The 12,642-nt window shown below is 41.2% G+C and overlaps 2 protein-coding genes across 2 annotated transcripts in view; one reads left to right on the top strand and one right to left on the bottom strand.

Annotated features, from left to right (window-relative positions):
* The window catches only part of PLAA (phospholipase A2-activating protein), a 59,759-nt gene extending 54,732 nt beyond the window's left edge, over nucleotides 1-5,027 (bottom strand). The window contains exon 1 of the mRNA XM_012646296.1: nucleotides 4,547-5,027. Within this exon, the coding sequence (XP_012501750.1) occupies nucleotides 4,547-4,695 (149 nt within the window). The 5' untranslated portion in view covers nucleotides 4,696-5,027. The remainder of the gene's footprint in view (nucleotides 1-4,546) is intronic.
* Nucleotides 5,028-9,542: 4,515 nt separating this feature from the next.
* The window catches only part of IFT74 (intraflagellar transport 74), a 111,195-nt gene continuing 108,095 nt past the window's right edge, over nucleotides 9,543-12,642 (top strand). Inside the window, exon 1 of the mRNA XM_012646308.1 lies at nucleotides 9,543-9,695. The gene's annotated coding sequence lies outside the window, so the exon portion shown is untranslated. The remainder of the gene's footprint in view (nucleotides 9,696-12,642) is intronic.

A 12,642-nucleotide genomic window follows, 5' to 3' on the forward strand; every position in this document is an offset into this window, starting at 1 on the left:
CAGTTCAATATCCTAATTTAAAAGTTTCAGAAAAAAAGACAGAAAAAAAGAGAGGAAGAAACTAAAGAATTTTTAAAAATTTCTCAGACTTTAATGGACATGAGTTTTCATATTAAAAGGGCCCACTAATGGCCTGAAACAATGGATAAAAATAGACTGCCTTCCAGAGAGAAAATATAATAATAAGTCAAAAATCAGAATGGCTTCAGCCTTCTCAACAGTAACACTAGAAGACAGAATACTATGGAGCAATGACTTCAGAATTCTGAAGCAAAAATATTTTGAAATTAGAATGCTATTGTACAACCATTCAAATTACCATTCCAGTAGCAAGACAGAATAAAATCATTTTCAGACCTGCAAGGTCTTAATACATTTATTACTGATGCAGTATATTTCAGGAAGCTCATGGAGGATATGCTCCAATAAGGCAACAAGGAAGAAAACAAGAAAGAGAAAGTTAAAGGATATTGATAATAGAAATCCAACACAAGAGGTTCAAAAACGGAATTTCAGAGATGCCAGTAAAGGTCAATTCCAGGATTAGTCGTGCACCAGAGGCAGACAGACCAGGTCAGAAAGTTTCCATTATCAGGAAGAGGAAATTGTAAAATATCTAATGTGTCTAAATATCTTAAGAAGCAATTTAGATAACTAACAAAGAATCTGAAGTTGAATTAGTGATAAGTATACAGAAAATGAAGCAAATGAAAACTAAAATCAAAATAATTATTAGCTACATGGAGGTCAGAAAATTGTCGAAGAAAAGTTAGTAAGTATGGTTTATTTCACAGCTCAGGTGTACAGTCACAAAATACTGATTTAGTCTACATTAATTATAAGGGTCAGAGCATAGAAAGGATGTACATGTGATGGGTGGAAGGCAGAAAGAGAGCTAATTCTCATAGGCCATAGTAGGAACTAATAGATAATGCCTAAAATAACTTTTTTTTAATTAAAAATATTGCAAAACAGCATTTTATATATAAACATAGAAGTAAAATACAAAAATAAGCAGTTACTGTCTCACTCTCCTAAAAGGATAAAATAAACTTTAAAAAAAAATAAGCAGTTAGATGAAAATTGTTCATCTGAGAAAGGGAAATGGGGGTATGGTAGGAAGTGGAATTGTTTTGTTTCCTTAACAAACCCTGCAGAACTATTTGACTAAGGACCTAAAGTGACTGAGTGTTTATATGAGGGAGAAGTCGCTTCAGCGTTAGCATGGTCAGGGAAGATTTAACACATGATCCTAAATCTGAAGTTGTATCTTCAAATATGGGTAGTTTTCAAAAGGCAAAGCAATATATAAAGGCAAAGCTTACCTCCTCTCTCCCAACTCAGAAAACCCAATTTAGTTTGAAGTCAGCTTATTGAGGCCTGAAGCAGTCTCAATGGCATGTACAATGTACAACCAAAAATGTGTCTCCATTCTGAATGACTTTCAGAAGGTCCAGAGACTTTCTGGGTTTTCAGTGGGCTTTTGTGAAAGACTACGTATCTTGTTTAGTTAGTCCACCCTAGAACAGAACTATTTCTGCCATCTTAGAACTAAATTCTCCCATCATTTCCAGTCCATCCCTACACTTACTACCCTGATGAGGAACCTTATCAACAACATACACGCGAAAGCAAATTTCATCTACTTGGCTCCATGGGAAAGCAAATTTCATTTACCACTTGGCTCCAAACATTTTATAGCATTTCATTAACTTTATTAATATACTGTTAAGGTTTAAGTGTATCCCCCAAAGTACACATTTGGAAACTTAGTCCTCAGTGCAACAGTGTGGAGAAGTAGGACCTTTAAGAGGTGATTAGGTCATGAGGGCTTTGTCTTCATGAATGGATTAACGTATTATCACAGAAGTGGGTTAGTTATTGCAAAAGTGGCTGTTACAACAGTGAGTTCAGTTCCCCTTTGCTCTTGCTCTCTCATGTGCATTCTCTTGCCTTTCTGCCATTGGATGGCGCAGGAAGAAGGCCCACATGAGATGCTACTACCTTGATATTGGACTTCCTAGCCTCTAGAACTCCGAGAAATAAATTTCTTTTCTTTATAAATTACCCAGTTTGTGGCATTAATGTTATAGCAATACAAAACAGAAGACATATACCATGAAATAAAAATTGTCAGTATGTCAGTCTTGAGAATACTTTTTATAACGTTAAAGGAATGGTATACTCTAGTCAGGAGGCACATTGAGATTAATCACCTAATGACTATGGGACCCTCTAACCTGAGCAGTTGTAAATGAGAGGTTAATCTTATCTCACCAATCATCCACTATCTAGCCCTATGTCTGGCAAAATGCAAGCTGTTGAACAGTCACTGAATATGTGAATGAATTTTGAAAAACAAAAACAAAAACCAAATGATAATAATTTAAAAAACCAGTTTTCAAATAGAGAATCATTTCAGCCCAAAGTTCCTCAAGTTCCTGATAAATGGAATCACGCCAGTGATTTTTTTTTTTTTTTTGAGACAGAGTTTCACTGTGTTGCCCGGGCTAGAGTGCCGTGGCGTCATCCTCGCTCACAGCAACCTCAGACTCCTGGGCTCAAGCGATCCTCTTGCCTCAGCCTCCCGAGTAGCTGGGACCACAGGCACGCGCCACCATGCCCGGCTAATTTTTTCTATATATTTTTAGTTGTCCAATTAATTTCTTTCTAATTTTAGTAGAGACGGGGTCTCGCTCTTGCTCAGGCTGGTTTCGAACTGAGCTCAAACAATCCGCCCGCCTCGGCCTCCCAGAGAGCTAGGATTACAGGCGTGAGCCACCGCGCACGGCCTCACGCCAGTGATTTAAACTCTGGCCAACCTAGTACCATCCTACAAAACATGTTAAAGTTTAATGATAGGACTCAACTATTAAAACAGGCATCTTTACTCCTCACTGCAATGTTTATATTACTGGGCATACACTTCTACTAGACTTGATGTTAAAGGTAAGCTTAATCAATAATTGTACTCAAATGCAAAAAAAGCTACATATTAGTGTAACTAAGTGATCTGGGATATCACAGAATCTTAGAGTTACAAGAAAATCTTTAAAGGTTATCTCGTCCAATTCAATACAGCAGTTTGTGCTATAATATTCACAGTCCAGTGGATCATTGTGCTTTGGCTAAAACTCCTGTGAAAACATTCAAACAGACTTGCTTCCACCCTTATCCCTTTCCAATCCATTCTCCATCAGCAGCAAGCAAAAACTTCTCAACAAGTGAATCAGATCATGCTACTCCCTGCTTGAAAGTATTTGAAGGCTTCCACCTACAAACTCCATGACCTGGTTCCTGCCAACCTCTAAGACCTGCCTGCACCTCAAAGTGCATTCCCTACTGCCACACAGGGACTTTCCTCTCTCTCAGTCCAGACCCTCTGTGATTGCTGTTCCTGGTGCCTAATTCGATCCTCTTCATTCGTCCCTCCAAGACCAGCTTCATACATCTCATGCTTCAGATGTCAGCTTAAAAAAAAAGAAAAAAAACCTCTTCAGAGGTCCTTCCTCCCCTATATGTTTTCTTCACAGTACATATGGAAGTTTTAAATTATTTATTTGCTTGGTTTTTAATCCATCTTCCCCAGCAGACCATAAGAATGCTTCATAAACATTGGAAACTTATTTTCTTATTCCTCTCCAGGATCCCAAACAAACAGGAGGCACTCAATAGATATCAACTGAATTTATGGATGGTCATGCAAACTCTGAAACCTCTAGCGAGGGGAAACTTACTAAATAACAAAGTAACCTCAGTTTTTCATTTTCTGAACTGAAATCTGTCTTCTAGGTCTTAAATTTCCTGTTATAATCAGCTAAATTAGGGCTGAACCCTTGAACTTAATCTAGACTGGAGCTTTATTTTCTGGTCTTTTTTAGTCTTTTTTATTTTTTGGGACCATGACCCCCTCTGATAAATCCTTTGAAGGCAACAGGCGTTCTCTCTCCTCAAGAAAACGGTTCATCTCACACAGCAATATAAACATTTGAGGGGTTTCACCACCTCCACTCGAGACCGTCACAGATCACAGACTAGAATTCTAACTTGAACAATGAGCAGAGGATTCAATGCAGCTTTTGAGAACTAAGGTCTTCAAAAATTAAACCTGAGAAAAAACTACAGAGCAACTTACAGGGGGAAAAGAAATAAGAGAGAACATTATCAGATGCATTCATATTACCTCAGTTAGGAGGGTGCAATTGGCATCAGTATATTTTCAAGTCTAAAAGAAACTCGGAAGATCATCGTCCAAAACCCGGAGCCCCAAAAGGCTTGTCCAAGGTCACTCACTCGTTAGTGGTCAAGTAAGAACAAGAAAGTAGGTCTCTGGTCCCCCAGTCTGGTGCTCTCCTTCCACTTTAATCTCTCTAGTTCTTGCACTGCGCGCCCAAAGTGCCAGTACTCTGATAACTGGGAGGGAGCGGGGAGTAGAGGGAAGGCTGGGAAGAGAGGGAGAAGGAAGGATAAACGGGGAAGGGTCACTCTTTTCCCACTCGTCAGGAAGCTTGCAACAGGCGACGGTAGCACGGATCGCAGGTCTCACCTGTCTGGGGCCCAAAGGCGGGTAGTGCGGTCTCGGGACACTGACACAAAGGCACCCGGCGGATAGAGGCAACACACCAGGCCCCGCACGTCCAGCTCGTGGCCCGGGAGCGAGCAGCTCAGCCGGTACCTGGTGGCGCCGCTCGCCATGGCCAGTGTTGGTCTGGCGCCGGGCCGGGACACCGCTCGAGATCAGTCCTCAGCGGAGACCCGGCGTGCGCCGGGCAGCTGCAGTAGAAGGGCCCGGAGGTAAGCGGCGGTCGGATACCGGAAGAGCCCGAGAGCCGGTGCGGAAGGGCGGCGGGGAAGCGGCGCGCCGAGCGGGCCGAGTGACACAGCAACCCTCACATGTACACCGGAATTTATCATCGGCCTCAGCCCGCCATGACGCTGAGCGTGTGCGTCCCGCCCGCTGAGGCCGACGCCGTGCTGCGGCGGCTTGCTTCTTTCCCGCGCTCTGGACCACCGGCGGAGGAAGAGAGCGATGTCCAGCCTTTCTGTCCTGATGTTTGAACCCCGAGTCCTGTCCAAACCCGGATTCTTCCCGAGCCCGGGCCGAATTGTTTATTGTACTTTCGGCCGGGACTACAAATCCCACAATGCCGCGCGCCAATGGGGCGTGAGCAGCTGGAGCGCCGAACCCGGATATTTTAAATTTGGGTTCCCAGCGCTGCGCACGGCTCAATGTTTTAGTGAGATTGCTTGGTTATCTTATATTAAGGAATCCTTATCCCTTTTTCCCCAGAGTCTTCTGAGATTTTTGCCAGTTAACGTTGTCTTTCCATTAAAACCTGAAAGCTTGAGGCCAACCTGGTAACTATTGATCGTTTCCCTCCGTTTCAAGTACCTCGATCTCCTTGTTCTTAGCAAATAAAGACGGTGGTCAACGTCCATTCATTTAAAGTATCTTTGCTTTCATCTGGCGGCTTGTTGAAATGCAAATGCTGATTCAGTAGGTCTGGGGTAGAGCTGATAATGTATATTTTTAACAAACTCCGGGTGATGCTGCTTTCTAGTGTAAAGGAAAATAAAAACCTCAGGACCTCCCTACTCTGGAGGGTCAAGCCTGGAGGCTGAGTCATGCAACACCCCCTTCCAAATGAATAGCTTTTACTAACGTTATGCATTAGGCAGATCCCCAGGAAAGGTAAAAGCCATAAGGCATCTGCTAAGGACTGCCCCCACAGACCATTCCTAAGAAAAAATCTACATCCATTTGGGTTACTATAACAAAACACCTTAAACTGGATGATTTATAAACAACAGGAATTTATTACTCATGGTTCTGGAGGCTAGGAAGTCCGAGATCAAGGAGCCAGTAGATTTGGTGTCTCATGAGGGTTCTCTTCTTCATAGATGGAACCTTGTTGCAGTGTCCTCACGTGGTGGAAGGGGCCCAAGAACTCCCTTGAGCCTCTTTAATAAGGGCACCAATTCTACTCATGTAGACTCTGCCCTCGTGACCTAGACACCTACCAAAGGCCCCGCCTCCTAATGCCATCAACTTAAGGGGTAGGTTTCAACATATGAGTTGTGGGGGGACAATATATTTAGACTTTAGCACTTTTTAAGGACAGTAAGGCAGACCTAGTCAAGAAAGACCATGATAACAGGTATAGGACCTACTGCAATGGAGTTTTGCATTCAGGGAGAGAGATTGAGCTCAATTTCAAATGCAGTACAGCATATTCAAGTGGGAATTTATAGCCAAGGAGCAGGATGGGGGTCAGTGGATAGAAAATTACCAAGATGAATCAAGCGTAAGGGGAATTCTTGTTAAACTGACTCAACAGAATTCTTGCCTGGGAGGCCAGGGTGATAAGATACCAATGGTGGTCAGATTCCAAGGATGGGAGACTTTGCTAAACTGACTTAGCAGGATTTTTGCTCAAATTGGATTCTATCAGGATAGAGAGGGAAGCCCAAGGTCAGGCCTAGGCAGAAAGGACTGCTGTGGGCCTGACTAAAGTTTTAGTCACTGGAGAGAGTTTTTGTAACCCCCTTCCTGCTTTTTGTAATTCTTAACTTCTCTGATTCTACTGAGCACCTGCTTGACCCCCTTCCCTTATGCTCCTTCATGCTTCCTTTAAAATGCCCACTCTGTACAAATGGAGGCTGAGTTCAGTTTATACTGAACTCTTTTCTCTATTGCAATAGTAAATAGATTAAAATCTGTCCTCACTACTTTAACTAGTTCTGGGCTTTGTTTATCATTGACAATGCAAATAAATATATAATTGCAAATTATAATGGGTGATATGCAGTGTTAAAATAATTCAACGGGAGGCCATTAGCCTGAAGTCACTCTAATGTTCTGGGTTCCTAAATAAGGAAAATGAAACTTAAACCCAGCCAATCACAAGTAGCTAACTGGTCATGAGTTATATTGCCTTGAAGATCCCACCGGAATAGTCCTATTAAGGCAATTGCTTAAACTGTATTTATTTATTTTTAGAGACAGAGTCTTGCCCTGTCACCCAGGCTGGAATGCAGTGACATGATCATAGCTCACTACAGGATTGAATTTCTGGGCTCAAGTAATCCTCATGCCTCAGCCTCTCGAGTAGTTGGGAGTAGAGGTGTACACCACCATGTCTGGCTAATTTTTAAAATTTTCATAGAGATAGGATCTTCCTATATTGCTCAGGCTGGTGTGGAATTCCTGGCCTCAAGCAATCCTCCAGCCTTGGCCTCCCAAAGTGCTGGGATTATAGGCATTAGCCACCATGCCCAACCTAAACTCTAGTTAATCAAATAATTTCTGTGTTCTCCTTCTGCATTCGCCCTATAAAAGCTTTCCTTTCAACTACCTCTGGCAGAGCCCCTAACCACTTATGATTTGTAGTTGCCCAATTCATGAATTGCTATCTGCTCAAATAAACTCTTTAAAATTTTAATGTGCCAAAGTTCATCTTTTAATAGTAGGAAAAGTACAGGGTGCACTCAGGACGTATAAAGGGGTAGGGGAGCCAGGGGAAAGTGGAACACAAATCTAGTCTGGAGTGCCAGAAACCTCTTTGAAGAAAGAAATTTGAGTTAAAACTTGAATGATGAATAGGATTTTTGACAGTGAAAAACAGTGGGACAAAGATTCCAGGAAGAAAGACTAGCAGTGGAAAGGTCTAGAGACCAAAAGGAACTTGACACACAAGTAGTTCTACAACAAACCTACAATTATTTGATGTAACCTAAGTCCCTGTATCTTAAAAAAAACAGAATCTCATACACAATGATCCAAAGTCAAATAAGATATGGTGTCTACTCCAAGGAAGCTCATAGGCTAGTAAGTGAAATGTATTCCTATTCTTTATTTCTTTTTCATCGTGAAAAGGATATGGTTACAGGGATCACTCCTTATTACCGAAGTGATTTTAAACAAATTATCTAATCTCTTTAAAACTTAGATATTAGTACCTGTCCTGCCAATTTCAACTGTTTTATCTGTCAGGGTCCTTAATTGCAAGCAACAGAAACTATCTATTGTTGATTTAAGAGCAGAAAAGGAATTCATTAAAGCAGCAGTCCCCAACCTTTTTAGCTCCAGGGACCGTTTTCATGGAAGACAATTTTTGCATGGACTGGGGAGGGGGGATGGTTTCAGGATGATTCAAGTGCATTACATTTATTTTGCATTTTATTTCTATTATTATTGCATTGTAACATAAAATGAAATAATTATATAACTCATCATAGGTTGGGGAACCAAATATTAAAGGACATCAAGTAGCTCACAGACCCTCCAAGAGGTTGAAGAAATAGGCTAGAAGTTCTGTCCTAATAAAGCCTCTGAGCATGAACACTGCAGCTTACACTGACACATTGTTGCTGGACATTGGTTGAAGCTGATAGAATTTGCAGTCTTGGAAACTAGATGTAGTTGCTGCAGCTTTCACCCTTACTCCCTAAAGTCCTGTTTCTGGCTGTCATTCAAGTTTTGGATAGATGCATCACAATTCGCTCATGTCCCAATGATAAGGAAGACTAGGAAAGCCAGTATTGGTCACTTTCAGTTCCCTTTCAGAGCGGGCTAAGGGAAAAACTCTGCCAAACTGTTTAGCTACAAAGTGGCCAAAAGGATGACAAATGACCACTGCAAACAGATCGGGCTCAGATAATTACATAAAAATGTTTTACAAACTTTTATAGGAGAACTCAGCCACATGACATTATTTCATTTTGCATTGTATTGATTTTTAATTCCTTGAAGGCAGGCATATAAGAGACTAAACCTTAATGTCATATGCAAGTTGGAAATAATGTGTAAAATAATGTTAAAATCCCAATTTGTATGCAATCCCATTTAAGCTCCATTTAAAGGCTAGAAGAAAGCATAAAAGTTACTTTATTAGATAAGTGAGATTTGAGGTGATGTCATCCATTTTTTTTTAAAGATAATTTTTTTAAGAACACGTTCCATTTAATTCACAGCTTTCTTCCCAGACTTTGGTCAAAAGAATACTGCTGAAAGGAAGCTTAAAGATGAGAAGTTTCCAGTGAAATGAGAAAGAACAGAACAGGTGGTGCCAGGATAGCATCCATACTAAATGTTACATCATGTACGTTATGCAGTCCTAATAGGAAGGAAAATTACCACTAATTAGGAGTAAAAAACCCCAAAATAACTATACAATGCTGCCTACCACAGAATAACTTCCAACAAAAATGTAACCCGTTACGGGGTAGCAGACGTGAGGTTACATGATATAGCAAATTCGCGAGAGTTGGTTCAGGTAAGGCACACAGAGGTTGCTCTGGTTATCAAAAAAGCTAAATGTTCAACTAAAATGTTTTCTTCAGTTTCCCAGCCAACCCGCTGTTGTCCATCTCTTCCAGAAAAGCACTGAGGAGATACGGCGAAAACAATAGTTGTCGAATCTCGCGAGAGCACTTAGCTCTCGCTCAGCTCGTTTGTACCAGGAATAGAGGCAGAGGATTGGCCAATTGGGAGGAGGAACTTCCGCCATCCCCGCCCCCGTTGCCGGGATACGCGGCGGCGCGCGGCCGCTTGTGGCTAGGCCGGAGGCCGAGAAGAGCTGTTCGTGGGCAAACCTGGAGCTTCGAGTGGGCTAACCCGTGCACTCAGCCTGAGAAAAAGGTTCGAGCGCCCCCGAGCCGAGCCTTGCAACCGCCCTTCTGTTGCGCCGGCGGAGGTGAGAAATCCGAAGTCACATGTCTTCCTCTCCCCCTTCCTCCCGCGGCGGTTATCTTAGCTTGGAGATACTGATCCGTTCCAAACAAAACAAATTCAAGCGCTTCGGTTCTTAGTTGTCGTCTTCGGGTCCCTCGCCAGGCCGGGCAAGTTCCCTAGTCTGGTCTGGTAAAGGGAGCATAGGGACCACCTCCGACAGTCCCCTGAGGAGACCTGCCAAACCGAGACCAGAGGGAAGGATCCAAGAATTTCTCTGTGGGCTGAAGGATTCTACTCCAAGTAATAAATTTCTGTCGGATGGCTACAGTGGAAGGGACATTTCTGTCGGTTGGTCACAGTGGAGGGACTTAGCATCTTTCTACTTCTTCACATAGATAAGAACGGTTGGCTTAGGGAGCATAATGATAATAATTAGGAACCGGATGTTTTACATATATGATCTGTAATCTTCACAACAGCTCCTCAAGGTAGGGCTCATTGCTACACTTGTATTTTACAGGTGATGAAACATTCTCTGAGGGGCTAAGTAAAGTGCCAAAATTATACAGCTGGTCAGTGCTACAGTTTGTATTCCTAGTCTTTTTGGAACCAAAGACCAGGCTGCCTCTGATTGTGTGAATAATTGAATAAACCCAGAGTTAGTGGCCTATTTGTTATTAATGCTTCTCCTCTCCCTTTTCTTAACCTAACGGGACTGATCTAGTGGTAAGCTTTTTCTACTACAGTAAAGCAGTGGCAAAGAAAATTGGATGGAATTTCGGTATAGTGTACATTTTCTCAACATTATCAGGAAAGCTGGAGTAACAGCGACTAATTCCACTGGAAACAGATTTTTATTGTACTAGTTTTGTTTTGGGAAAACCATCTTGACTGTAGTCTTTGTCTTCCTTTTAAAATGTTATTTTATGAAACTACTTTTTCCATTTGAAATTTTTCTATTGCTTTGTCTGCAGAGTTCAAAACAGCAAGGAAATAGAATCAGGGATTTAGGTAGGATGGGAGGATTGTTAAGTTTGGTGTGAACATATTCAAATGAAGTGATAATGGGATATCTAAATGGAAATTTCCAGTAAATAATTGAAAATTCAGAATTGGCATCCAGTTTAAAGGACAGAACTGTAGACATTGATTTATGAGCCATCTACGTAGTTGAAATTATAAGGATGGAAGATTGCAGAAAGAAGCAATCTAAGGACTGATCATGGTTGAAAAACAAAACAAAAAAACAGAGAAATAGTACTGGGCATAGGATATAGAAACAAAGAAACCTTTAGTTCAACAAACGTTTTATTTCATTTTTAACAATTTAGTAAATTTTATAATTGGCAACACCTTCGTGTGGTAGGAAATTCAAAAGGTACCAAAGAGAACAGAAAGTTTCTGCTTGTCACTGAGACAGATTCTGGGGATACAAAGATGAATCAAATATAGCTATTGCCATCAAGGGAGAGAAATGCTTAAGTAGATTCTTCCCATTGGTGTGATAGGTACTGAAATAGAGATGTGCATGGTAGGATATAGAAAAGGCCTATAAATTTAAATTCAAGAAGGTGTAGGGGTGGTTGTGGACTAGTGATGGAAGGGTTCCTAGAGAAGATAATAGGCAAGATGTGTGTCAGGCAAGGGGACACTTAAAGAGACTGGTATAATAATCCACTTGAGTCAGTGATGCCCTGAAGTGGCCAGTAAAGATACCTGTTAAAGATTTATGAACAAAATTAGTAGGGCAAAAAAAAAATCCGAAAAACTCAATAGGACTATATGACCAGCTATGGGAAGTGAGGGAGAAGGAGAAATCAAGGACTAAGTTTCTGACTTGTGTGACTAGGAAGCAGTACCAAGAGGAGGGGAAAATTTGGGGAATATGATAACGATTACATATGTTTATTTTGAAATATTTGGACAACATGTAAGTGGATACATTAAATAATTTGAATATAAACAACTCAAGCTGAGTGGAAAAGGTCTATACTGGAGTCATAAGCTTATTAATTGTTAAGACCCTGAATGTGGATGAGGCAGTCCAAGGAGAACTTAGAGAAAAGAAAAATAGATTGTGGATGGTATCTTAGGGAATTCTGCTATTTAAGGGCAGATCAAGGAGACTGAAAAAAGGAGATCCAGAAGAGAAGAATGTCATGGAGTGGTTTCATGTGGAGTAGACATCAGTAGCAGTGGGGTGACATCCCTGGCAATATTGGCAGGGGTGATTTGAGTGAAACAGTAGCAAACCAGAGATAGGAGATAGTGGAAATTGAAGTAATAGAGAATAGTGCATATAAGCTACTGTTAAATACAATTCGGCTGCATAAGGAAAGGATATATGGGACTGAGTTAGAGGTGGTTATAGGATTGAGAAATTAGTTTTTGAAGTTAGGAAAGAATTGAATGTGGTAACAGACCGAAAGAAAGGAGAAAGTTTAAAGATATCAGCAGGAGTGGGGATAATGCCTCCAAGGAGATGGGATCAAAAGGGTAGATCAGAATAGAGGTAGATCTTGAATGAGAGAAAGGATGACTATTGAGATTGAATGTTTTATCAAGGATAAATAAAATAATTTCTGAGATAAGAGTCCAGCTAAGGTTGGTGACTATCACCTTGTAGTATCCCAATCTATACAGTTGTGTGATGTCCATCAGTAATGTTTAGCAGTCCAGTTTGGATGTAGAGAAGGGTTTCTGATTTTGCCAGATGGATTGGAGAAGAGTTTGAGGATACAAATTAATTGATGGTGCTCATGAGACAGTAGTTTCACGTAGAGAAGGAAGAGAGTCCTTGAAACTGCCCTTGTCCAGTTCACTAATGACTCCTTGGATGGGAACTTCAGTGGACATTTCCATTTTTATCTTACTTGAATATCCAGCAGTAAGTGGCATAGCTTAACATTCCTGCCTTCTCTTGGCATCTCTGACACACACTCCTGGTTTTTCTCTTTTCTTTCTGGGCC

Source organism: Propithecus coquereli, unplaced genomic scaffold (assembly GCF_000956105.1).
Source record: "Propithecus coquereli isolate 6110/MARCELLA unplaced genomic scaffold, Pcoq_1.0 Scaffold106, whole genome shotgun sequence".
NCBI lineage: Eukaryota > Metazoa > Chordata > Mammalia > Primates > Indriidae > Propithecus > Propithecus coquereli.